Raw genomic sequence first — 27,671 nt, forward strand, 5'->3', positions numbered from 1 at the left:
GCAGGTATTTTATTTGGGCCTTTCCATCCCTTTTATGTTTTCATTTTGAGATATGGACTCTTCCTTTTTAGGCTAGCTTTGATTCTTCCTAATGAGTTTACCTGACATGCATTCACATTTACCAAATTTGTAACATTAATTAAGTTTTTCAGGGAAGCATTTGTTTTTTAAAGAAAATTTTTCCTACCATCTAAGTAGTCTGAATGTAAGTGTGCTTGTATTTACCCTCTCTCTCATCTGGAAACAAATCTGTTCTGTTTCTTCTCACCACAATTCAGAAGCCTTAGTAAGGGTGTGTAGTAAAACATGGTATTTCCTTACTGTGAAAGGTTCATCCACAGTAAAATCCTAACAGTCCACGCTTCCCTGACTTACTGTGAAATCACTCTTGTTATCCTGGGTTATTTCAAGGCTAGAGTTCTTAAAAGTTGTGCTATTTCAAAAGTGGAAACTGTAATTTTTGAAAGGGACAAAACCAGGATCTTTTACCTTTCTGAGATGGATTGTAAAAGCCTTGAAAGAGGTACCTTTCCAAAAGCAGAAGGCAATTTCTGGGAAGGGGTGTTTACAGTAGAAATTACAGTTTTACAAACAGAAAAGCTGACTGCAGAGTAATAAAGTGAGGCTATCATGAGACTAAAGTAAGAAGCTCTTTAGCATTTGAGAGAAGAAAGGGCTTTTAAACACTCTTCTGACTTTTTGTTTGCATATTGTTGATGTTGCTATTAATAGACTTTCATTGTCCATGACTAATGAGGTTCTCTTGGACAACAGAGCTCTTTATTAAAGTTTCAGCATTTAAACATTTCCTAAAGCACCCACAAGGCCCCCAGCAAAACCAAAGGAAACAGGATATTGCATTCCTGGCATTTCTAAGATTGAAAAGATAGAGGGAAGGGAGAGATTCTTTGACTCCCATAGAGAAGAGTAGAAGTCTTACTGCTGTATTAGCATACTCTATGTGGAGCATCTTTTAAGCTAATATGTGGAAAGTTTGTGTCATGAGTCTTGATCTTCCCAAATGTGCACTGAGGAATTGTAGTATAATTGTGTGTTCTCTGTCTGTCATTGTGGCCTCCACCATGCATCCTACTTGCAGAATTTCACATTGTGTTATCGGCTCACTATGTGTTAGAGCATTTGATTTTATTACAGGAATTACCTAATTAAAAAATGGAAACAAACAAAAGAAACACCACCCTGCATTTACTGTAACTAGCTTTTCCCCTGGATGGGCAGTCCATAGCACTGGTGAAAATCTCTCGCAAAATGAGAAGAAAAATCCCTTACTATGACTCAACCACCTCTTCCCTAATTCATGAAGATTTAGAGCACCAAAACAGAGCTGTAAAAATAGTGCAAACATGGCACAATGTTAGCACAAAAATAGAGTGCCTTCCTATAGGAAAAGGGGAAAAAAAAGGAAATAATACAGGGAAATGCAAGCCTAGGACAAACACTCTCGGCAATGAATCAAGTAATCCTTCTCGTGTCAAAGAGCTTTCCTCCTTCACCTCCTGACGGAAACGCCTGAGGGCAACCCTTGTAAAAGGAGGAAACAAGGTACTGAAGTTGGAAGGATTAGGAAGGAAGTTTTATTTTAGAGAAATGGGATCTGGCTGACTATAGAAATCTAGAAAATTAGCTTTTAATTCCATGCTTCCCAAACTACTGTTTGTGCCTGTGATTCAAGGAAGGTTGTGAAAGATACGGGGAAAAATATCACAAACATTTTAATTTAAGCTTTCTAGTGTGTATATTCTAAAAGCAACCATTTTATAAAAAGATAAATGTAATAAAATCAGGTTTTTCTGACTTAACACTCCTTCAGAAGTTCTGTTCTCAGAAGTTCTGGACTGGAGATGAAAGACAGCTGTAATGTGTGGCTGCAGGGATGAATGTATATTGCCACTGTGTAAGGTGAGATTCTCCAAGCACGTAGCTCTTCCATGGCTAGAGTTCAATTGTTCAAGACTGACCTGTATAGCTGTAGCTGTCTTTGTATAATTTACTCAAGCACTTGTGCCTGACATTGTTCATGAGGCAGCATATCCATGCTAGGAATTTGGAGTCTGAGACTTGGGAGACTTACTCTGCCATTTCATTTCTAATGCACTGTATAGCATTTTCAGAGCTTTTAGAGGTTCAGGCTTTCTTTAAATCAGACCATAAGGTAATGTTTTTGGGAACAGATCACTGACCTAGAGGGCAGAAGATACCACCTGTTCATATGGCTTCTTACCACAGACCACTGGGCTTTATCCTGGGATTGCTGTACAGATCCCAGCAACCCCAGTGCTCTTTGGTTACAAGCTGGGTAATGCAGTTACTAAAAAGAGAGGGTGAATCACAGTCAAATTTTTCTCCCATTGGAAAAAGGTTAAATCCTCTCTTGGCTGGGAGTTCAATTCAAACTGGGATCTATATATTAGCCTTCTGGAGAAGAGAGACCATTTGGTACAGGGAGTAATATCTTCTTCTCTTCATCCAAATGCCAGTATAAGCTCAGGAACAGAGAAGGAACAGGGAGCAGATGAAGACTCCCTAGTACAAAGAGCTCTTCAAATCCCTCAGCTTTCCTGTGGATGGAGTGGTTTCTCTTTTCTCCTCTTCCTGTGACTCCTGCCACCAAAGGGAGAGAGTCTCCTCCACCCCCCACTTTCTGGTCTTCTTTGGGAAAGGCAGAGAAAGAGTCTCTTGTCCCCCATGACCCCAGCTGTATAATCAATTTGGGAGAAAAACTGATCCCAGGCAGGCTTAATGGTGGAGCAGCAGAGCAGACAAGGAAAAACATAATACAACCATACTGATAGAGATGAAAGATCTGTCTAGCACCATAGCATGTTTCAATCAGTGGCCAACAATAGATATCCTGGGAGTTGTACAGTTGTGATATTTCCCAGAATATTCACCCAGCATTAACCAACCAGAATATCAAGGTGGCCCAGAGTAAGAGATGGCACTTCCAAAATTAGTATCACTTGACAGACTTTTCTTCCATGAATTTGAACAGTCAGCTGTAGAACTCATGCAGACTTTTGGCACACGCAGCATTTGTCAAGGGACCCCACAGCCCAACTGAATTGTCTGTGAAGAAATAATTCTCACTGTGTCCCATTCAAATCTTGAACATTCCACTGGACATTTTCAACAGTTCTGCAGTCCAGTTATTTTACAGACTTGAGACATACTTCCTCTAGCAGCCACATGTTTTAGCAATCCTCTGGAATGAATTCTAATATATTTAATTGTTCCTTGTGCAATGGAGAATGGCACACCAGTTCTGTTGTACCAAATGATTTTTCAGTCTTGCCACCAGTGCTGCCTCTTCTCCTCTTCTTCATATATTTTTGTGTAAAGAGTCGTTAGTAGTTTATGACTTGTGTATGGGTAAAGAATGGTTTCTGATAAAGATTTTACCATTGACCTGGGTTTCATACTTAACCAACATTAAAAAAGAGCTGGATCTTCTCAACTGAGAAGAAAATCAGAATTAGTGCTTGAAAAAACAATAATCCCAAATATTTTTCATTGCTATCAGTAATCATGTTTGTACAAGAAAATAAAGTGGGCCAGGAACTGTGGTCTGGGCTTGAGGCTACATGGCACAGCACAGCTCACTCTTATCAGATGAAACCACTGGAACAGGATGGCAGTACCCATATTCCCTTTTGTGAAAGGTCTTTGGCCCAAACCTTTCCCAGTTGCTGTCTTGGGGAGTACTAACTTGCACACACTAAAATCACAGCTAATCTGTGCTAACAACACAAAAATATGGACAGTACACAGTGCTCAAACACTTGCCCTGCCTTTATTGCACAAGCACAAGGTACAGACAGCTGAATAACTAACTAGCAAAGACTTACCTAAAAATGGAACTTTCCCTGGTAGGGCCAGCATGCAGACAGAGCTGCTTTTCCTTTTTGTTAGCAGTTCTGTCAATGTAGTGACCATCTGTCCAGCTGTCCTGGCCCAGGTGCTGTCACTGTAACAGTAACAGACCCCTCAGCATTGTGAAAATACTGAGATTCTTTTTACAGGGAAGACTGAGTTTTGTTACTAAGTACAACCTTTGGTTTACATCTCTGCAGCTTTCCAGGAGGGAGTTCTGTAAATTGTGTCATCCTTACAGACACTCCAGATGTTATGTACCCAGAACTGTTCCTTTATCAGCACAGACAGGGGTGATAATATGGAAGTCTCTGCTTTGCAGGCTTGGGGGCAGTGGGAAACTTTCAACCCTGGGAAGCAGCAGAGGCAGAAAACAGTGCTGATCATTCTAGCAGCTGTGTTGCTCATGCTGCTGCCTTCTCTGTGCTTGTGTTCATCACCTTCTACCCCAAACAGAGGCCTCCTCCTCACCTAGCTGGAGTGCAGTGCCAGGCAGTGGTGATGGTGGTGATTAATGGATGATGCTCCTTTCTCTGTAGTCGTGTAAGAGGCAAAATCTAATTAAACTTTATAGTCAAATAAGACTAGTAAAAGGAAGCAGATTAAGGATATCAGTCAGATAGATTGTGCCAAGCCATGATGGGCAGCTTTCCCAGTCTTCTAAGCATGACACTGACAAGCTTAATACTATACTTACCTGAAATACTCAATAACTCTCCAGTACACAACATGGACCCAGTGTTTGATGGAAAAGACCAGTTAATCCTCCTGAGGTACTTCTACACTAGTAAATGAAACATGCTGTCTTTGGTTCTGAGCACTCCTTGTGCACACTATTAAACTCACTTTTGCCAAAACAGGGTTACTGCGTGCTTGCTTTTGTAGTCTAATAATTGGCATGGGTGAACTGTGTTAGGGCTATTTTAATGATACCACTGCATGTAGTAAAGATACAGCATACAGGCACATTCTTTACCATTGTTTTACTAGCAGTGACATAATTGTAACATCTTTCAGCAGGTGATCCACTTCACTGTTTTCGGACAACTCATGTTCTAAGGTCATATTCAAAAGAGAAGAGCTGATCTCACTTCTGCTGCAATACTGGTTTAATGCCATTATTCTGGATTGACAGTAATGAAAAAAACACTAAATGGAATTAAAGAAATAAGGGAGGTGATGAGATTGAAAACCGTAAAATATGGGCTTTTCCCATCAGTTTAAGTGCAAATACAGTGGTAGCTGGAATTCTGTGCCAAGGTGAGGACATGGCAAAGCAGCATTGTGCTGTGTCTGAGGTGATCCTAGTGAAGGCTGTAACACAATTTATATAATCATGGGATTCTCTGTAACAGCAGCTCGACAAAGTTTGCATGAAGATATTCTGAAATACCTTCCTCAGCACAATCTTCCTGCCTGTCTTCTGTACTGGGACATCTGGGATGCATAATAACATCTTTCAAGGCAGCTTCCACTGTCCTGTAAATCTGGGGCTTTTAGGGCCCCTTTGCTCCATCCTGATCTTTATGTGTGTTATCAAAGCCTGAAGCAGGGAATGAACCGAAGGCATGCATTTTGAATTAGAGTTTATTTTATTTATACATTTATTTGTCTTTTTCTATTAGCATAGTTCAATTTTCATAGGAACAAAAGAAATCCATTAATCTGTTTAATGGGAAAGAAATTTGTTTCTTTTGGCTTCTGGGCATCTGTTCAAAGCTGGCCCCACTGAGTGCCTGTAGTCTGTGATTACCTAGGTGATGATGCTGCACTTCCAGCTGGTTCATCTATCTGTACAGGGCTCAGACATTTGTAGGCTGTAAGGTTTCCACCCTCACATTTCAGCATATGTTCAGTCATGGCTGATGACTGAGCAAATGGCTGATTATAGCTGAGCAAATAGTTTATAATGAATAACTTACTCAACTCATTAAACTTGCTTTCTTCTTGTGGCATATCCTCCCGAAGACTGGGGTTTCTTTGAATGTGCCTCTGAATCAGGATGATTTAACCAGTTCCTATTAACAGTGTGGGTAGATTCAGAACAGTGCTTTGGATGACTTCACTATTCAAAGACTGATGATTAGTTAATTGCTCAAATAAATTATACACTATTGTCTCTGCTCCCTGCCTGTTTATATGCTAGTGTAAGTCTTCCTTATTAACTTAAGAGAGTAATCAGTGCCACTGAAGCTTCAGTTCAAGGTATCCTACTTCAGCACAAACCCAGCTGTTAGCCTGTTCTTTTGGTTGTTCTTTAAAGTCAAGCCTTTATCAGCAATGGGGAATGCATAAAGGCATCTTCATGCCTTGTTATTTTGGACTCAGTTATTATCTTAAGAATATCATAGTAGTTAGTTAGAATATCATAGTACTTAATATCAAACTACTCTATAAACATTTTAAGAAGGAAAGAAGTGTAATAAGAAGACAAAATGTCCACAGAACTTCAGTAATCCAGTCTAATCTTAATAAAACAGGAATATTTAACAGCTCCTCCTGCTGAATACATTAACTCAAGCAGCAGGAAGAAAATCCTCAAATTTCTTTCTGAGAGGTGGGGGTTCTTCAGATTAATAAATTTTTTTGAGACCAGTAGGCATTGTGCCAACAATATTACAAATCGGAATCTAGCGATGATTAAATTATGAAGTTGGTCCAGGAGATTTGTGGAAGACAAACAAATTAAATCAATGAGAAGCTGCATCTGCTCTGGTAAGAGAGGACTGCTCTGTGTGGGAGCCAGAATAATGGCTTGGGTTCTGCCAGCAAATGCAGAAAAGCTGAAGTGCTTCTACCAGCTAATTATTTTTTCACATGAATAATCAGTCAAAAATGTAGTGACAAGCCAAGAATTGTGTACAAATATGTTGATTTTATGGCAAACTATTATTTCTGTAATTTTTAGATATGCTTTTCTAAAATTCTTTACAATATTTTATGAAATCACAGTATTGTGCCCAATAGAATGTAAGAGTAAAGCAATTGATCCCAGTAGTGTTTTACTTAAGTGATAAAGCATTAACTGTCCTCTTTAGGATTTTTTTGGTAATATAATGAATAATATTGTTGTGTTGTGAAAGGAATTAATTCAGACAAAAGAGAAGCATTGGTATGAATTAGCCTTTGGAATTGCCTGTAACAGACCTGCTACCAGAATGGTTTAAAAACAGTACCTGAGAATGATAGGATTGGAAGAAAGTGACTCTGCTTTGAATGATGGCTGTTTCTAGTATTTAACTAAAATTCTTGAGTAAAGGTGGCTATGGTGGACAGGCCTGTGTCCTCTACTATGGTCAAGCCTGAAGTGATAGCCATTTAAAGGCATTTTTATTCTAGACCTTTCCTACTGAGATTTGGGGTTGTAATGAACACTGAAGTCCTAGAAAACAAATAGAGATATGATCATGGGCCTTTTTGGCACCTGATCTGCCGAGGAAAATAAAAAAGCAAAAAGCCCCACAAAGATTTTTTTAATAGAGTTTACAGTTAGGTGGTTTTCTCCCTTGTACAAAATTTCCATTAGCACCAGTACTCATGTAGAATATAACTGTTTTCCAGTCCCTTTTTATACTATACAATGAAGCTGACAGACTGCATCAAGTTATGTTTAAATCTGTCAGGAAATCATTCTGAGTCCCCAAATGTATCCCTTTCCTGCCTGTGTCCTGGTAGAGCTGCAGCAGGGAGGTGACTCAGCTGTTGTTTCATTTTTGGGTTTCTGACAAGTGAGGTGTTTGCCAGTTATGCAGTTGTTCACTGGTTGTTTTTCTTGGCCGCTGTCCCCCATGTACCAATATGAGACACCATGTCTTGGCAATTTCTTTTGGGATTGCTGGACAGGTTCCAATCAAGTGCAGGGTGCTGAACATGATGCATGTTCTCCCTGCTCAGACTCCCTGAGGCTGCATCTCTCAGAGAGAATGGGGATGACCTTTAAAAATATGAGGGAATAAAGTAAATTTTCTTGAGTTAATAAAGGAGTATGTCTTGTTGAGACTGGAAGTAGGACTTTGTTGATCTTCCTACTTCCTTCATTTGGTTGAAGGTTTAGTGATCATCATGGCAAGTTTCTGCCCTTTATCACACAGTGTTTCAGATTTGTCACAGTCACATGGCAGAAGGTGCAAGTGAACTCACAAGCTTACAAAATCCAATGTCCCTTTCAGTGCCAGCACCTTAAAATTTTATAATTTTATCTCAGAAAATAGATTTCTTGCGCCAGACAGCATCTTGCAACCTTTCTCTTCAAAGAAAAGTATATTTAGGTATTTGAAAAAAGTATTAGGATTGTTTGACTTTGTGCAGTGCCCTTGACTTCAGTTAAATATGTCCCAAAGACACTTGTTTCAACATTAAGCTCTGCAAACCCCACCAGCTGGGACTTTATTGCATACAACCCGCAAGCTGTGTTAAAAATGGAAGTTAAAAATTCCTGTGGAGTTGCTCCATGCTTGTTTTCTTATTTTTTGCAGTGTGGTTGTGACCCCACAGCTCATTTATTCCTCAAAAGCAATGAGGCAGAAGCACATGGGTGCTGATGCCAACCCTTCCTTACAGATCTTGGCTCTCTGCAGGTGAGCAGCTGATAGAAAATCTTCTCAAACAGACAGTGTAGGCAAAGTGATTATTTAACTAAACCAGTGAGATCTCTCATCATCCCAGAAACATGAAATATAAGAAAAGAAGAACTGAGGGAGATTTTGTGATTCTTACACTTTTTTGTCTTTTTTTTTTTATGTTTTAATCACACATTTTAATCTGACCTTGAAAAAAATCCCTCACTGATGCAAAGGAGTAGGCATAGGCTTTTCCTCAGGCTCTCTTTGGAAGGGTTATAAGGAGTTAAACTGTTTTTTTTTAAGTTGGTTTCTTTTTCTCTGTAAGTGATTGTTAAAACTTTGTTTTTCAGCTAGTGGTCTTTGCATCAGTGACATTGCATGTGCAGCATTAACAAGAATTAATAAAGAAAACTTCTATTTTTGAAGGAGAAAGTTGCCAAAATTCAGATAATTTAGACATCTCATGCATTTTTTTCACAGAAATTATTAGTAACTTTTCTTCTACAGAACAATCAACAAATTCAAAACTTCTGCTTGTAAAAGTGCTCTGATTGGATGTGTATTCAAATCTCATGCATTTGTATCAACATCAATTTTTTTCCAATTATGGGTATAGAGTTGCACCCCACAAAGCAATGAAAGAAGGAAGAGTGACATCACTGCTCTGTAACAGAAGAAGACAAAGCAAAGAAAAATCCCTAATTAATCTTCCAGTGAATGCTCTGCTTGAATATATAATTATTTTGTCCTTACACTAGATTGTAGAAGTTACTACTGGCTATAAATATGGGGATTTTTTTTACTTTTCATTCTTAATTCCACTTTCTCAGTGGTTTCACACATTCAAGTTCTTTAGATCAAGAATAAGCATGGCTCAGGCCAGAAAACAAATGACATGTCAGGGTAAAAGAGCCTCCCAACAAGAGCAGGAGAGTACAGTCCTACAGCCCTTAAAGTCTCAAAGGTGATGCCATGATTGGGGATCCTCATCCTATTTGCTGTGTCTCCAAACCTGGATGAAGTGGCAATGAAGAAAGATTGCTCATGGCAAACCAGTCTTTGGATGGCTGAGGCCTATATTTTCTCCTTTAGACCCATCACCCTCTGTCTTCAAATAAGCTGGGCTCTGTCCCAGACAAACCAGGATTTAACCATTAAGCAGATGTACAAAATCCTCTTTAATATTAAATGGGGATGCTGAGATTGATGGTACCTTTGCACAGCAGTGCATACTGAAATTACACTCACTCACACCAGTGAGGCCAGCTGTGTCTGACAAACTCATTCTTCTCACCTTCAGGTTCTAATGGGCTGCATTTTAGTAAGCTTACCCAAGTTGTGTGTTTAACCTTTATTTTTTAATGAAAGAATGTGTTATGAAGTCATCACTAGGCCAAGATCTGAATAAGTCTTGGATATCTTCCTGTTTTGTCTCTCACAATATAACCCTGAAACCTTTTGAGTTATCAGGTCTGGTAAGAGCCAGTATATATCTGAAGTCAAGTCTGTTATAGAATTCACAAGAAGTGCCAGGGAAGAGCTGGGAAGAGCAGAACAGAAACCCTTTCCATCTTGTCTTTCACTTTCTGTTCATAACATAATGTTTCTTTTTCCTTAAGAAATAGCAAACAGAAGAAAACCCCATCAAACACAAAACTCATAAAAATTCCTTCAGACGCAAGCAAAATCAAAATCAACAAAATATTAAATTTTTTTGGGGGGTTGCTATGGGTGCCACTATAAGTGAGGTGCCAGGAAAAGTTCTGTTTGTGTGTGGTGCAGCCTTCATGGTGATGGCTTTGTCTCAATTAGTTGTTTATTTAAGAGGAAAACATCTTTCGCTTTTGGTACTGTGGGCAAGTTGTCTGTAAAAGCTACCAAAGAATATGACATACAAATGTCCCAAAAAGGAGATAAAATCAGTTATTTTCTTCTGCTATTTAAAGTGTTCCTGACCCTGAAACATATTTCTCTAAGGCCAATGAAATTAGAAAAATGTAAATGTTGTACAAAAAGAGGATCAGATCCATAAACTGTCTGTGTCTGCTCCTATTAGGACATTATTAATGGAATTCAGTGAAGGACTGGCTGTTGCCCATGTGAAGTATTTGTTTATAGTTTTTTTGAAATCCTGACCATCTGAACAATGGAGAAGCACTAGGAAATACACTGCCAGTCCTGGACCAAACCCATCCAGATAATTAACATCAAAGCTTGGTATTTCCATCATGCTTGATGACTTCAGGGCTTCTTAAGCAAACCAGTGCCCCAACTATACAAGCAGCAAGTAAGAGTTTGTTTAAAAGCCCACATACTCATTTAATTAACTTATTTAGATCAATTTAGATTGCCAGTCTGTACCACTGCTGTTGTAAGGCTCAGTCTTCTGACTTGGATACATGTCAGTCATGTTGAATGATAGCAGTAGTGGAGTGAAAGCTGTGCCCAGATGGACTCTGGGGGCTTTGAAAATGAACCAAAGCTCTTTCCAAAGGCAGAGGCAGCAGGAAAGTTAATCCTTTTTCCTCATGGCTTGGCTCCAGTTTTTCTCCAGGAGGCTTGAATGGATTCAGGAAGCCAGTCTGGATCTTTCCAGAGATCACTAGATGAGGGCTCCAGGCAGAAAGTGGAAATATTCTGGCCTGTAGATTCCCAAACCCAGGCCACTGACCACTGACAAAAACATGCCCAAGTCCCAGTGTAGCATCTGTGTTGTTGACTCCTTCTGTCAGGGAAAATGACAGCTTTAGATGGATAACTGTTGTAAGCCATTTCTCATATTGCTACAGTGCTGGAAACATTAGAGGCTATGAAATCAGCCATCCTCTGACCTTGCGTTGTGTTTATTTGCACAGAGATGTAATGCCTAAATTAATGAACAAATCACTTAAAACACAAAGTAGAATGGAAGGATTGTCAGGAAAGAACACCATGAAGTTTCAACATTATTTATAGGAAACTGGTGAGAAATTGTTTTGCAGCTCTTCATTCAATGGAGAGTTAAGGATTTGGAATAAAATACATTGAGTTTAATGGCATTTTTCTCCCCTATAATACAAGCTGGGGAGAAGTGAGATTGTGGCGTGGGTGACATTGTGTTAATTAGTTTGGCAGTTACTGGTTTCAACTGAGACATTTATGACACCATCTCTGAAATATGAAATGTTTTCCTTCAGGTAAAACACACTTGTGTTCTTCACACTTTTGAAGAAAAGTGCTTAGAAAGGAATTATCATGTTTGTTTTATGTTACTGCAATGTTAATGTAAATAAGCTAATTTATGATGGGAAAAAAATGTGTGAGAGATTACTGTATAGCTATTCTGAAACCATTTTGGTTCTTCCAGATTTAATTGTGGGTGCATTTGGAGCTGGAAAAGCAGTTGTTTACAGGTATGTGGTAAATACAATGGATTTGATATTTCATGGCTTTAGTGGGAGATAAGAAAATTTAAAAATGCCAAATTCCTATTTCCCTGTTGCAGTGTGTAAAAGGTGGTCATTAGAGATGTTAAATTAAACATATTTTGAAAAAGATGTGTTTTTTTCCCATGCTCAAACCCTGTAATTTTCAATGAAAATTTCCATGCTTAGGCTTAGCTCCAGCAGCTTCTAGAATGTTTGACTCTTTAGTTAATTTTAAATAAGAAATTTAAAAGGCATGGGGTTGAAAATTAATTTCTTCCCTGAGGAATTGGTGCTACTAAGACACTTGAAAGTGACCAGTCTTCAGAGATTGTGTATGTTAAGACATGAACCATTTATTGAAGATAAAGACTGCTACTTTTAGCCTCAGTTTAAAAAAATGCACTAGATCCCACTTTACAAAACAAAAAATTGTTGCTGACTATGGAGTTTCACTAAATGCACTTTTTGATGAGATGTAAAATTTGAAGCTGCCAAATACATAGACATTTACATAAAATCTGCTAATGCTCGCTTAGTCCAGCCATGCTGGCAGCTCATTTCATTTAAGCTTTCACCATCCATTGCTACAAAATGTGGTCATGTTTCTGATTCCTGTCTGGCTTCTTCTTGTCTGTATTCCCAACAGTACCTGACTGAGAAAAGGCATGTTTTGCTTCCCAACTGAATGTTTGTAACAACATAAGAATTTTATAGAACAGGAATGTTCACTCATCTCAGCTAACACTGTAGGTGTAGTGAGAAGTCCTGATTTTCCTTCTGTGCTATGAAAGAATCATACAAATACTTTGCAATGCCATGAGTGACTGCACAGGATAAAGCATTGAAGAATTAGATCCACTGTGTATTTTCAATAACAATAAAATGTGTTCTATGTAATTTAATAAAGTGAATAGCAGAAGGCCATTTCCTGGCCAGAATGTATCAAATATGCAACTTGTCATACTGTTAAAATAGAGTTTTATTACTGAAATTTTCTAGGCAAAAAAAGGTTTTCCCTGTTGCACGAAAGTGAAGAGAGTAATTTTATTTTTAATGTCTTGCTGAAGTAATATAAAGAAGTAATCATAAAAGCTCACATGTGGATTAAAATATCAGGAAAGTTAGAAAATGGTGATTGTGTAAGTTACTGTAAATAGTATTGCTGTCTTAATCAGAATCTGGACACATACTTCTTATTGTCTTCCAAACTGCTTGCAGTTATAGATTATCACTTAATAACAGCTTCAGAGGGATGGTTTCTGTCCCCAGAACTGTGTATTCATGTACTCAGCACAATTTACTGGTGATTATTCCTGATTTACAAAGTCAGTTGACTCCAAGAAATGTCAGACAGTTTATTTCATTATTGGCCCAAGATTGTCTACACCAACTTCTACTTTAACCAAATCATGTTTATTTCTTTTAAGAGTCTTGAAACAGACATTGTAATTTGGAATATATCATTATTAATGGAGACAGTACAAAATAAATCTGCAAGATGGCCAGAGAACTGCTGTAAAACCCAAAAAGGGAAATTCTGGTCCTTTGACAAAACTCAGTGTGATGAAATGTGTCTGATGTGCCTCAGTCCTGGGACACATCTATGAACCATAGGGTACATTTTCTGTGATGTGTTAACATGAGATTTTTTTTTGTGAATCTCAGTAGGATTCCGATGGGGGGGAAAAAAAAGGTTCTTTTGGCTATGAGCAGCATCATAAAACTGTGTTCTCGCAAGTAACCCTACAACTCTGGCTTCTCTGCAGCCAACTCAGTTCAGTGTTTTCTCTGCTGCAACTTAGGTACTAATGTGCTCCTTCTGAATGTGATGAACCTTATTTCTATCTCCCAGAGCCAGACCTGTTGTGACAGTGAATGCTCATCTTATTCTGAACCCCATGATTGTGAATCCAGACAATAAAACCTGTCAGCTCCCCAACTCTCAGCTTTTGGTGGCCTGGTAAGTCCATGATTACTCAAAAAATATTCTTATCCCCTTTCTCAAATAACTTCCTGTTCCTTAATTTTATTGCAGCTCTTTGTTGAATGTTTTCAGAATTCAAAATGCTGAAACATGCTCTGAGCACAACAAAATCCCCCTACATAGAAATCTTTTTGGTATTTTCCAGTACTTAGCAGATTATTTAACTCATTGTAGTAGGTAAATTTGAGTCCTTTGATACACTGAGTCTCCTTCTGCATAGGAGGATGCTCAGCTCCTGGGCAAGCTGCAAAGTCATATGCAATGTTTAGATGAATGAAACATGAAACAGCTAAAATGGAAAAAACAGAAAACACAGTCATCTGCTTGTTGACAAAATGTAACAGTGAAAGTGATGCAGAGCTGGTGGGCTCTAAACCAGGACAGCCCTCCATTTTCTCTTGGAGAAAGACAGATCTTAGTCCTTTGTGGAAGAGAGAAGGTATCTGGCTGGCCATGCAGAGAGAAGTTCACAGGATGTTGTTTCTGGCTGTCTTTGGTCAGAGGAAGGTTTTTTTTAGCACATCACACAGGACCATGTTTCAACCATCCTTAAAAGAGAAACTCTTAACCACAGTAGCATTTAACTTTGAAAAGAAAAAAAAAAAAAAAAAAAAACAACCAAAAAACAAAACAACCCAACATAAAAGCTAATTAAAACAATTTAAGATCAGTTACAAGTACAGAATTCTTGCAGGACATTTGGAGGCCAACTAATAACACATAACACCACATAAAGGCACATTTACTGCACTAGAAAAAAGTCACTTTGAAAGGACCCCAGGAATAGTTGACAAAAGAGGCTATTACAAATACATAAGATACTGTTTAAAAGTGGAAATCATAACAAATGAGGAAGCTAAAATCAAAACAGAGCATAAACACGTGCAAGTTGAATATAAAATGGTAGTAAGTCTTGCCAGAGAGTCTGTGAGGAACAGATTTCTAAGATGTAAAAACATTAGAAGCAGGAAGCCTGCCAGGAAGTGGGCTGAACAAAAACAATATTAAGGTGTAAAGGAGGACTCCAGAAGATAACATGAATGAGATATTTTGCACTGCTTTTAAACCAAAGATGGTCAGAGGATTTCCTCACATTGGAGACATTCTTTACAGGATATGAGTCCTAAAAATCATCTCAAATGCAAGATTCAGCAAGAGAATCTTAAAGAATCTTAAAATTAATTGATACATATGAACTGTAAAACATAATCATGAGAAGCATTTCATTTAAGAGCCATGGAGGCTTTTAAAGGAACTAAACTTTGATACACTTAAACCAATAAATAAGTGGGCTTCCAAAGCATATGGGTTAGGGGGGATCAAGAGATTTTCACTCTTGCAGTGTTCTTTTACACTTTATGGACTTCTCATATTTTTATAATGCTCCTCATTTCTACATCCAGTGTAGAAAATTGCCCATCTACAGAGTAATGTAGAAGGCACTTGATGGAACTATACAAACCCAGAACTTTACAAAGCTTTGGCCTTTCTGGTATTTTTTTTGATTCAATTATCTTGTGTTTTAACAGTTGATGCAAAAAAAAAAAAAAAATTAAATACAGACACTTGGCTGAAGCATGTTCATTGACCCAAATTATGTTGTTTCACAACTCCAGACTTTAAGACTTTAAAAAAATACTAAATGTCATAATAGAAAAGATTTTGGAACCGTAACAGTTAACAACAGGTGAAAGAAAAAAGGTGGTTTTTTTGCACAAGAGGAAGAAAATCTCTCTTAAAAAACATTCTTGCTCTGAGATAGTGTTTAGAAAAGGAAGGAAGAAATCCATACTCTTTTAACACATTTTTTTGGTTTTTTTTTATTTCTCTGCTACAATAAGCCAGGAGTTTGGTTCATATCTACAAAGCTTTAATAGGAGCATAATTTAATTTCTGTCTGCTTTATTCTAAAATAATGCTCCCTAAAGATTTAATTCATGTTAAGAAAAGACTGAAGAGCAGCTGCTATTTTCCACACTGTAATTTTTTTTCCTTAGTTGATATAAGCTTGTATTGTACATATGAAAACAATTAGTAGGGAAACTCCAACAGGCAAAGAATTCCTTAGTCCCATGGGATACATTTCTGTATCTCTTAGCCAGCTGTGCATCTTGTATAAAACTCTACTGACTGACACTGCAGAATTAGAATGAAAGGAAACCTCCTACCAGAAAAGCTTCAGGAAGTGTGTGTGCATGAATAATGTGGATTATTGTACGTTTCCAAGTATTAGGAAAATATTATTTCTGCCATTATATAAATTGCAAAGCTGAAGCAGCAGAGGAAACATGCACAAAAAGTCATTTTTATTCACAGCTCAAGGAGAATTGTCCTGAACTTCTAGAATCATATAATTCATTCCCTGCTGTGTGAAAAATGTGGCTGTTTCTGAGTTCCCAGTACTAGCAAATCTGTAACAAATTTTGCAACTTTGAAGGTATTAAAGAATATGGAAAAGGAGTTTATTTTTTCCCCTAAGTGTGAAAGATGCAAGTTAATATGTGTAAAAAGAGGTAAATAAATTAAATGTTTTCATTTTTCAAAACCTCTTTCAACATAATGTGATTTATTATGTTCAAGATTGGGCTCTAGCTGTCAGGAGGTCTAATTTATCTATGCATTGATATTTTTATTACCATTTGAGGTCTGATTATCCATTAGCTACTTCATATATTTGTTCTTAAATTGCATCTACAAAAGTTTTTTACTCACCTCTCACTGATGTAAGGTGAATATTGTTAATTCCATTTTGTAGAGGAGCAATAAGTAAGAGAAATTACCTGACTTACCAAAAGTTGCATAAAAGTGTCCAATCATGAGAAAAAGTTGATTTGTAGCATATATTGTAGAATATATTTTGTATATATATGTTTTTATTTTTTTTATATTTGTAGACTATATTTTTTATTTGTAAGTGCTTTTCATGTTTGGATGTCTGATTTGAAATATGGGCTATCTACCTTCTGTAAACCCAGTAAAACCAGAAGCAGAGAGCTTAAAATTTCTGATCTTCAAGTTCATACTAACAAAAAATACTTGGAAAACAATGCAGTTCCTTTATCTCCAAATTTCTTACTATTAAAGTAGTAATAAAATATTTATGATCTTGTGTCAGCTAGATTCCATAAATGAGACATTTTTTTGCATACACTTTTAAAAAAGCTGAATACAAAATTCCTATCAAAGAGATAAACTCCCAAAATAATATTTCAGCAGTTCATAGCTGCATAGGTTAGATTTGCTCCTTTCTGCTGCTGGTATTTTCTTTTCTCATTGACCTAATTTGAAAGAGGATGTGGTTGGTGCCCCATGGATATGGACCTAGGGGCCATTGTTGAGATGAATTTGTGTGAGATTTTCCAAAGACTGTTGGCCAGCCTGACCCCATGAGTGGGACAGCAAAGGCATATGGCCAACAGTCAGAAGATGGAGAGCTCACTCCTCAGGGGTGGTCAGAGGGGGTAGGCAGGTGGTGTCACCAACACAGCTGAGGTGCTGTACAGGAGACCTCTGTGCCAGGTTTTAGCTTCAGCAGCCCTAGAGACACCCAAAGGGCAGTCACTTGTTCTATCCAGCAGCCCTAGTGCTCCTGTACCTTGGCCATGCAATGTAACTTAGCCATGAGAAGCCTTCAGCACTAAAACTCTGTGTTGGCCACTGGATTAGACTTGGCCATAACAAAATCTAAAATCAGGGCAAGAATTAGAACATCACAATAGAAGTGTGTTGTTTGGCTTGTACTTCAAAAAGGAAACTGTTTTAACGTTCATCAGTGAACAATAACAGCTTCTTCTCTTCTGTGGAGGTTTGTGACTTTGCAGGTTGGGTATCAGCCTCGCACAGAATGGAAGCCCAGAACATTAAAGCTTACACTGCCTTTCTGCTAAGGCATTTTCCATTCTTTCTCTCCATCTACAAACCTGGGTGCTAAAGAAATCACTAGCAATGACAAATGACACCTGGTAGGATCTGCTAATGTCTTGCTTTTCACTTCCTGAAGTAGGTTTTCTGGTTTTTTTCAGCTGCTAGAGTAGCCATACCAAAATACTTTCTTTCTGGTACTAAGTGCAGTCTAGAAAATATTATACATGAGTAACTAACTTTTCACCACTTCTGGTGATATTAGGTAATTTTATTAGGGTTAACTTTTGAAGAGACTGCTCCCATCTGTGCCAAGATTATTTTTGAAGAAAGGAATACTTTCAAATTTCTTGTTCTTGAAAAAATAATTTTTGCCTACCTGAAAAACATAAAATTGTTTTAAACAAACAGCTTCGTTGCCCTGAGATTGTCAGGAAAAGCTCGTGTGTTCAGTTTTAAGGCTTTCCCTCTGTTTTGTAACTACATTCAAATGCTATTCAAAGCATAATCTCATAGTGATGACAGACACAGCAGAATAAATGTGATGTAGGGATCTCTTAAGAGAGATTCATAGCACATAAAAAGTTTGTATGCTTTAGGATGATGGACTACTTCCCATTTGTTTCTTACTTGCTGAAGTTTTCTTCCTTTGATTGTTAATTCTGTTGTTTGGTTGATTGCCCCTACAAGCAAGCTCCAAAGCTCAGCTATTTTATTTCTTACTGTGCCTAGGAGTCAGATCTCAAATCTCTATAAATTCTTTAGACTCTTTTGTAGTCTGTCTTTCCCTCTGCTTTTCTTTTTCTTGATACTAAAACATCCCTCAACATCTCCCCAGCATTTTCTTGTTGAAGTGATGAGCGAATCTAAATTCATCTCGGTTTGCAATTGAAATCTTTGATGTCTTTAGCACTGTTTCTGAGCTAAAAAACGAAATCACAAATGTGTGGCAGAATTCTGCTACAACCATAGTCCTTCCTCTTGTGTGGCCAGAGTGTGGGAGTTTATCCACTCCAGATTTTTGCTTTTTTGCTCTGCTATTCCCTTTTTGACATGCTCTGCCTGGAGTGGAAGGAGTAAATCTTGACTCTTACAGTAATTTTTGAGAACATTACTTCAGTTATCAAAAATGTATTATGAATTATTCTGTTCATTGCAGTAAATAAAGCATACACTGAAATTGTTCTGTTTGACAAGTAAAGCATTCCAAGCTACATTTTTAAACACAACCTTTTTCCAAACATGATAGGACAAAATTTCTGTGACTCCTCCAAAGCAAGACAACTGAGTTTAATACATTGGCAGCTCTTGAGTTTACATCTGAGGAAATGCCCTCTTACACTCTGACATGTGAGGCCTGTGAAGTCTGATGTCTAAAATGCATTCATGCAATTACACAAGATTTCCTCATTTTTTATTTTGGCCTTGTGTATTTGGAAATAATTGGTTCTATCTGTATTGACTCATAATTGTAAAAAAGAAGGAATATGAAAAATCTGCATTCTCTGCATGGAGTGGAATGACTGTTTGAAGGCTACAGATTAATGGCATTATGCCATTCTTGTTTCTCAAGAAATATTGAAAGAATTTTCCATTAAGGTCATGAGAGTGACACATATGCCAGATGCGGCAGTTTCATTACATCTGCCAGAGGAAGCAAACATGCAATTAGAATGGGATTATGGGTTGGTTTAAAGGTTATGTTAGGGTTTTTTTATCCACTGCATTGGAACATTATTATACAGTATAACAGTAGTGAGGAGATCAAGATCAATGAATAAGGTAATTTTTTTAATTTAATTTAAGCTGATTTTAATGCTGACCTACAATTTATTTTCCATATGCAAACCAAAATTTTTTATGAAGCCATGAAAATTTTCATTAAGAATAACTGGTAACCAGAAGCACTTGCAAGAATCTATCACCTGAGCAATTTTGTTACATTATACAGGATTTCATTAGGAATTATGGTATGCAGAACTAAGACTATGTGGCAGATGACAGCAGAAATCAAAAATCAAGAACATCTTTCCAGTGACAGATTTCTCATTTTGCCACTTGTCAGGGAAGTACGCTCTGCTAATTGCATCAACAGGCATAATTAATACTGTTTCTCATACCATCTAGAGTAATTTGTGAAAACTTTTTCAAAATGCAATTCAGTTAAATATTTATAAAACTTGCACAGATTCCTTACAAAGTGAAACTTGTCTATAATCATAACTTTTTCTGGGTTTTTAAAATTAATTTTTATATAAGTTTAAAGTTCAGATTAGAAGGTATCAGCCAATACAACTATAAAAGGCTTCTCCTGTCAGTTGAGTATAACTGCAAATGTGTTGCCAGTCTTACACAGCAATATTTCTTATGGGAAAGGACTCTCCTATGGTTGAGGTGACATTTGTATAATGGTTACAGTTGTGATATGAGTATTTCTAGGCTCAAAAAAGCTTGCTATACATTCAGAACAGGCAAATTAAAAACAATTAACTTATGTTGTGTTCCTTTATGTGGAATGCATTGCTTTAACGTACTAGAAAAAGAACGTGAATCACCAATTTCTCAGTGCTTTGATTTAGGTGATGTAAGTGCCCCTTTCTGCAAAACTTAGCTAATTAAATGCAATGCAGTTTGGTTAGTCTGATGTCAGAAAGATCGAAAAATTTAAGTTTTATGTTTGGAATTAATTGTAGCCTGTTGAAATAATGAAAATCTTATAGTAATGCCAGTGGAACACATTGGTATCCCAAGTGCTTTAATTTGCTGGAAAAGAGCTTGAGCGTTGACAATATGCTCCAAGATTTTTCTGATTTGACCATGATGAACCAGAAAGTATTTCTGCAGACAGCCTCTTACAAAGGTGGTTTCCTGAACTTCAGCATAAAAAATCCAGCTTTGGGAATAGTGTCAGAAGGGTCATCTCCATGGACTCTTTCAAGAACTGCTGGGACCAGAGAATCTTCTCTGTACCTTTGCCAGGAAATATTCAGAGACTGAAATATTCAGAGTCTTCTGAATATTCTTCTGTGATTATTAGTGAAGCCTAGGAGACTTCCTGACATAATTAGGGAATACCATAGGTAGCTAGATACAATCTCAGTTAACATCTTTTTAAGCAAATTAAAATAAAACTTAAAAGATATGATTTGGGAACTGCTGATTCCCAGGTCAGTCCATTTTCTGCTAATAATGAATTACTTCTCCTTTTTTATATGTAGCTTTACTGTAAGAGTCTGCGCAGATTTTGAAGGTCAAAGTATCTCAGATGAGATAGGTAAGAAATATTTTCTGTTGCTGTAATTTACTCTAGTCCTGCTCCTTTTCAAATGTATTTTTCCTACACTTGTAAAGACAATAGGAGTGAGATCCTCCTCAGGCAAGAAAATGCAGTTTAAAAAAGTAGATAGACAGATGGATATATGGATATATGAATAGATAGATAGATAGATAGATAGATAGATAGATAGATAGATAGATAGATAGATAGATAGACAGACAGACAGACGTGTGTGTGTGTGTGTGTATGCAAACCTTTTATTACTCACTTAAAGGATTTTTTTTTCAGTTTAAGTCGTTTTCTAAATAAAACCAAGAATGTACCTTGTTGGAGAAAGTTCTGTTTTGGAAAAATAATAAATTAAAAGGACAGAAGTCCTGTACACATATGATCTGTCAATGAAATAAGAAAGCTTAAATTATACATCCTGCATAATTTGGATCAAAACTTAGTGGGCTTTTAAACAGACAGGCACTTAAAACATGGATTAGTTTTTCTCGGAAGACTTGCCTAGGTTAATGAATTATAATACAGAATGAATTCCTTACTGTTTTATTTCTGTTATATCAATAAGCAATTTATTTATTTATTTATTTGTATCCCTTAGTGCTGAAAGGTGAATTACAGTTAGATTCATTGAAACAGAAAGGAGCTGTTAAGAGAACCCTCTTCTTTGATTACCATCAGTCACATCACTACTTCTCCATTGTGATAGAAAGACAGAAACAACTCCATTGCCAGGACTTCCTTGTTTATCTCAGAGTAAGTTGTTTAAAATATTTTGGACTTTCATCATTATTTGAGTAGTACCAGGGATTTAAAGATAATAATAAAAAGGAGTCACTGGAAAAGGAAGAGTTATCTCCAAAATTACAGAAATGGGATACAAGATAGACTTCATCTGTATGTTCAGTATGTCCAGAGCATTCTGCTACCTTGAAAAAATTCCCTATGTAAATCTTTGGCCTCATCTTTTGTCAATATAAGTAGAAAAGAAGGATTTTGAAGACTGTAGAATTTCTTTATGTAAAAATACCTTAATTTCATGCTCTTCTGGAAATTCTGATCAAATACTGCATCTTCTGATATAAAAATGCAAGATTGCTTTCCATTTTTGGTATTCTTTTTTTTTTTTCTTTTAATATTCACAGTGCAGTAATAAATGAATCATGTTAAATATCATGCCAATTTAGGTTCAAAAGATTATAAAGAAGTCTTACCAGAAATATTGGCCTAAAATTCATACATTTTTTAAAATATTTTAAAGATATTTTAAAATAATTTTAGAAAAACTAAAACTATAAAATTGAAGTTGTAAAGGTGAAAGGATCAATACTTCCTCACTTGCAGGTGGGGTTACCTCATGCAATTGAAGTAGATTATTCCAAGTCTGATCCAAGAAATGCAGTGGGAGGTGAAATGGAGAAGTTTCAAGCACTATGTAAGGACACATCTAGATAGTAAAGGTGGTTTAATTTTACCATTGCTAAGTCTTATAAATTCTTAGGTATGGTACAAACCAGCAATATTACCTCCACAAATCCACACATGCCCTATCTCCATTTCAAAAGGAAGGGGGGCAGTACCTGATAGGAGTTGGTTCTGTGTGTCTCTCTTAAACAGCTTCATTTTAGGCTAATGCTTTGAAAAATTTCTGAGTCTACTCAGCTCAGCCAGCTTCTTCCAGATGTGGGGCTGTGGAGGCAATGTGTTCTGGGCATTCCCATTACTGGTGAGTCACTTTGCTTTCCTAATGACACCACATGCAGCCAGAATTTGGCCAGCATCGGTCAAAGAACCATGTCTTACCTTCAATAAAGACCACATCTTTACCTTCAGAAGTCTGAATTTGTTGCTTTTTATACCAACTGAAATAATCATAGCAAACCATTGGTTTTATTATGTGATTATTACTCACAGGATGAAACAGAATTTAGAGATAAATTATCTCCTATCAATATAAACTTCAATTATAGTTTGGATGAGACCAGTTTTGAAGATAGTTTCACTGTGAAGCCAATCCTGAACTATTACCAGAAAAACTCACTAGCAGAGCAGGTATGAGGTTTGCATGTTATATTTTCCGTATATAAACATGAAAGCATTTACAAATATTATGTGTGTCATCTTCCTTAAAAGAGAAAGCCAGAAATTACATGACAGGGATTTAATTAATACAAAATATAGACTCAATATAAAACTAGAACAAACAGGCCTTTCAAGTATCTCCAAAACTTTCTTGTTTTGATTGCCTTCTAGAATATGTAAGCCAAGTTAGTGTGGGAAAGGGACTGAAGATTATATTGTTCTGCTAAGGATATATTTGACCATCTAAATAGTCTCCAACCTCTTACTACCACATGAAAAGGAACTTACAGAAAGCATAAAAAGATGTATTTCAGCAAAGCAGTGCTAGTGGTATTTAAGACAGGTTAGCAATATGTAGTGATGCAATTTGGTCTTTAAGGCATGTACTAACTGTATTATATTTTTTTATTTGGCAATGATACAGGCTTACATTCTGGTTGACTGTGGGGAGGACAACTTATGTATTCCTGACTTGCAACTTTCTGCAGTGCCGTAAGTGAAATAAGATACATTATTCTGTATATACACAGTCCAGACACTGCTAACTGTTGCAACAGAATGATGTAGAACACAGTTCTGTTGTTTACTGTAGCTAATCACTCTTACTTGATTTCCTGATTTTAATTTGTGCATCCATTTCAGCTATAAAACCAAGAAATGGATGCACAAATTAAAACAAACCACATTCATGATGTTTAATGGTTATCATAGAAAATATAGTTTGCAGGTGTTTGTTAGAGTGGCTCTAGTTCTGTGAAAACCAAGAGATTATACAAATTGTTGTTCATAGGAGGTTTCAAGTTTTTTATTTCAGTGTGCCAGTGACTTTGCACTTGGACACAATTCTCACAGTATACAGTGAAGTAAATTAATCTCAAAATAAAATTTTCAAAATATGGCAACAGTTTCTTCTGTGGAGGGAGAAATATGCCAAGCAGGACAAGTGGGGAATGTCAGAGAGTTACCTGACTCTCATCAGAATCAGTCTGTAGCTATGAAACAAGGGCACAGTGCCATTGCAGGTCTCAGGAGAATATCTGTCATTGTTTGTTTTACAGTGGACATGAGGAGATAACTACCACCTTTGTGTCCTCCAGAAAACAATGCTCATGAGACCCTGTGGCAAGTGGTTCCTCCACTAAATACTTCCTGTTGTTTAGAAAGTAGTCAGGCTCTGAAATTTTTTACCAGTTGCTTTCAAGTTTTGTGATAGTCCATCTTGGCCACAGTGGTGTTTTCTCTTAACCTCTTTTCTACCCAGGTCCTGGTATACTTTTTGATGCTGTCATTTTTATAGAAAATGGGGTTTTTTTGTGTTCACCGAGTGTTTTCCAGAACAAATGCTCTGAGAGCAAAATGTCCTTCTGCTTTATTCATATATAAATCCTAATTGTGCATGTTTTAACTCCTGACAAGTAGTATGTTCTATACAGGGATACAGATCAGCTAATAATTGGAGAAGAAAACTGCGTCATGCTCATAATAAATCCAAGGAATGATGGGGAAGGAGCCTATGAAGCTGAGCTACATATAAAGATTCCACCCGAAGCAGATTACACCGGGGTCGAACGCAACAACAAGGTAAATTAAATCAAGATATTAGTGATAATGACAACTGAGAGCAAGGATTATCTACATAGGCTGTACCAGCTGAAAGCAGCACATAAAGAGGTTCCTTTCAGGAAGGGAGATTGCATCAACTCTCAGCTATCCTTGCTTGCACAGCCCAGGGTAAAGATAAGCCATGCCTCCAAAAGATGGGAAGGACAGGACCATTCTGTTCAGAGCCAGATCAGGTTCATTCCCATTAACCCAGCTCCTTCCCACTAACTTTTTTATAATACTACACAAATATTGTCACATTTCTTCTAGGAATAGAGGTGTTCACATACCTATACCTATTCACAATTCCTATGTTCAGATTTTGAACCAGTAAACTATACCAGTAGCAGAAAGTAATACTGCCAAATTCCTTTATGCTTCCTTTAGCCTGGGATCCCATGGTACCAACTCCCAGTCAGAGTTAATGAGCCCTGCTGACCCCCAGACACTTGGACACTGCTGTCTCCCCTCACAGCACACCAGTGTTTTACCACTATTAAAGGTGTCCCAGTTTCCAGTATCCCGAATAGTTGGACATTACTGCAGTATAAAATTGACAAAGTTACTTTTCCTTGTTGTCAATTCTTTCATGTTATGAATGGACAAAAAATGCAATTAAAATGTAAAATGTGCCAGTGTTCACAGAAGGATTAATGTTGACTGAAGTCTTGCTGAGCTGTACTGAACATTCAGTGTTTTTCCTTTTTGGGTCTGTTTGTTTATTTAAGAGCAAAGATGAAACCCTATCCTGCAAACAAGCAGAGTGTTCATGTATTCTCTGTTGGACAGCAAGTCTGAATTGCCTCATCTGCTCATATATCTCCCAGGCTGTTGCAACATGAGCCTGCTTTTTTCTGTTAGTGCCTGGAATGTTCAAAAGGGCCTCAAGGGTGAGAGTGGGAGAAAGCAAGTTTATTTCCTTTCTGAAGGCAAATGTTTTTAAGGAAGTTGAATTAACTTACAAGGTATTTCCTTATTCTCCTTCTGTCAGTGACTTTATTAATGGGCTTCTAACCTAGTTTGAAAAAAAAAATCCAAGAAGAAGTAATGCTTTCATCAAAGATGATAGAATTCTCTGCAACTTCACATCTCAGAAATATATCTTAAAGACACCAGCCTTTTCCTACTGCCTGTTCCTTTTGTTCTCTTAGCAAAGCCACTGTTTTTTTGGACTGTAATCTACAAAACTAAAGTTCTCTTTAACATGCTACAAATGGTTACTTTTTTCCTTCCTTCCTCTTTAGAAATCTTTTGCTGCTCTTTTGGATGTTACCAAGGTGTCAGAGGAGGCACTAATTCCAAAACCCAAACATGTATTAGCCCATATCTATTATTTGAAGGACCTGGGGGTGGGAGTAGACAAGAGGCTGGACATGAGTTATCAATGTGCATTTCCAGCCCAGAAAGTCAAACGTGTCCTGGGCTGCATCAGCCTTCCTGTACCTGAAGGGAGACTAAAAAAGACAGAGAGAGACTTCTTACACTGCCATGTTGTGGCAGGACAAGGGAGAATAAATTCAAACTGAAAGAAAGGAGGTTTAGATGAGATACTAAGAAAATTTCTTGGCTGTGAGGGTGGTGAGGCACTGGAACAGGCCCATCCCTTGAAATGTTTAAGGCCTGGTTGGGTGGAGCAGCCTGGTGTAGTAGAAGGTGACTTGTCCACAGTGGCAGGGGTGGAACAAGATGATTGTTAAGGTCCCTTCCAATCCAAACCATTCTCTGGTCTGGACAGAGAGAAATCATTCAGGGCTTTTTACCATTTTAGGAAAAACTTAGTTTTATAGTGACAACACAATAGACTCATGGAGAAAGGAAGGAAAGATCCTGGTGCTTTGGAAGAATAAAGAGAAGCTAGAATGGGTTGAGAAGGAGTTTTAAAGTTAGAATATTTTTTCTTTTGAGGACAAAATTTTAAAAACCCAGGAAACCCAATACAATTACTTCATTCTTTTCAGATTTTGGGAAGGATAAAAATGCCTTTCTGACAAATCCAATTCTGAATCCTCGTAGATAAAAAACTGCCCTCCTTTTCTCTACATTTACTTAGCTCATTCACACACATAATTTATTTCATATTTTTTGCTTTTTGTACTTCATTCAAAAAGATATCATCATGTTCTTTCTGAGAAGGATCAAAACATTAGTCCTACTTGCTACGTCATTTTTAGTTCTTTCTTTCTGCATTTCAAGGACCATTTTCACAAGGATTACAAATGGCAGTGAAAAGAAGTTTATTCTTCCTATTGTTTTGAATAGTAAATGTATATTTCTTTAAACTATGTTTTTTGAAATATTATGGTTCCATTATGTAAACTGAAATATTAACTTCTATGTTCATTTGGAAAAAATTGATACTGCAAATTTCTTCTAAAATTTTCTAAATGTAAATTCTTCTCTTACCAGGATCACCAAATTCTTAGGGGTCATAGTATCACTGAGTATAAGTGAGTATAAATGAGAGGGATTCAATTCATTCAACTTACAGGGCTTTGAGCAATTTGAACTGACAAGATAACAAGAAGTTATCACACTGGATGCCATAAACACTGAGGCATATGGAAAAAAGGTCTGCAGGCACTTTTTGAGGCATGCACTACAGGTGAAAATGACAGTTTTCATGTCAGTTGCAGTGGAGTCAGGATTCCAGTTCTTATTTTTATGTTTGTGTTGTATCCTGACAATGGGGTATCTGTGACTGCTCCAGAAATGTACCTAATTTAATATAAAGCAATTTCAGCAGACAGGTAGATTTATGGTAGAGCCTATTGCAATCATATTCTTAAAGCTCTGCCTCTAGGTTGCATTTCCTCTTGGTTGCATCCATGTTTACAGTCTTCTTGTAGCTGTTTTTCTCCGAACTGCAGAATTCCTGGTATTAAGGCAGAGATAAGGTTCTCCTCAAAGCCAACAAATCAGGCAGAGTAAGACAAGAATAAATGAAATGGAATTTGATACATTTCTGATGGAACTGAAATATCTGTAGAATCAAATAATTC

General features: G+C 37.1%; 1 protein-coding gene across 1 annotated transcript in view; it reads left to right on the forward strand.

Annotated features, from left to right (window-relative positions):
* Positions 1-27,671, forward strand: part of ITGA8 (integrin subunit alpha 8) — a 115,728-nt gene that overhangs the window by 30,462 nt on the left and 57,595 nt on the right. The window contains exons 14-20 of the mRNA XM_063150608.1: positions 11,800-11,845; positions 13,713-13,820; positions 20,924-20,979; positions 21,590-21,744; positions 22,903-23,040; positions 23,495-23,562; positions 24,504-24,651. Coding sequence (XP_063006678.1) covers positions 11,800-11,845; positions 13,713-13,820; positions 20,924-20,979; positions 21,590-21,744; positions 22,903-23,040; positions 23,495-23,562; positions 24,504-24,651 — 719 coding nt within the window. The remainder of the gene's footprint in view (positions 1-11,799; positions 11,846-13,712; positions 13,821-20,923; positions 20,980-21,589; positions 21,745-22,902; positions 23,041-23,494; positions 23,563-24,503; positions 24,652-27,671) is intronic.

The sequence above is a fragment of the Melospiza melodia genome, chromosome 1 (assembly GCF_035770615.1).
Source record: "Melospiza melodia melodia isolate bMelMel2 chromosome 1, bMelMel2.pri, whole genome shotgun sequence".
In the NCBI taxonomy this organism is placed as follows: Eukaryota; Metazoa; Chordata; class Aves; order Passeriformes; family Passerellidae; genus Melospiza; species Melospiza melodia.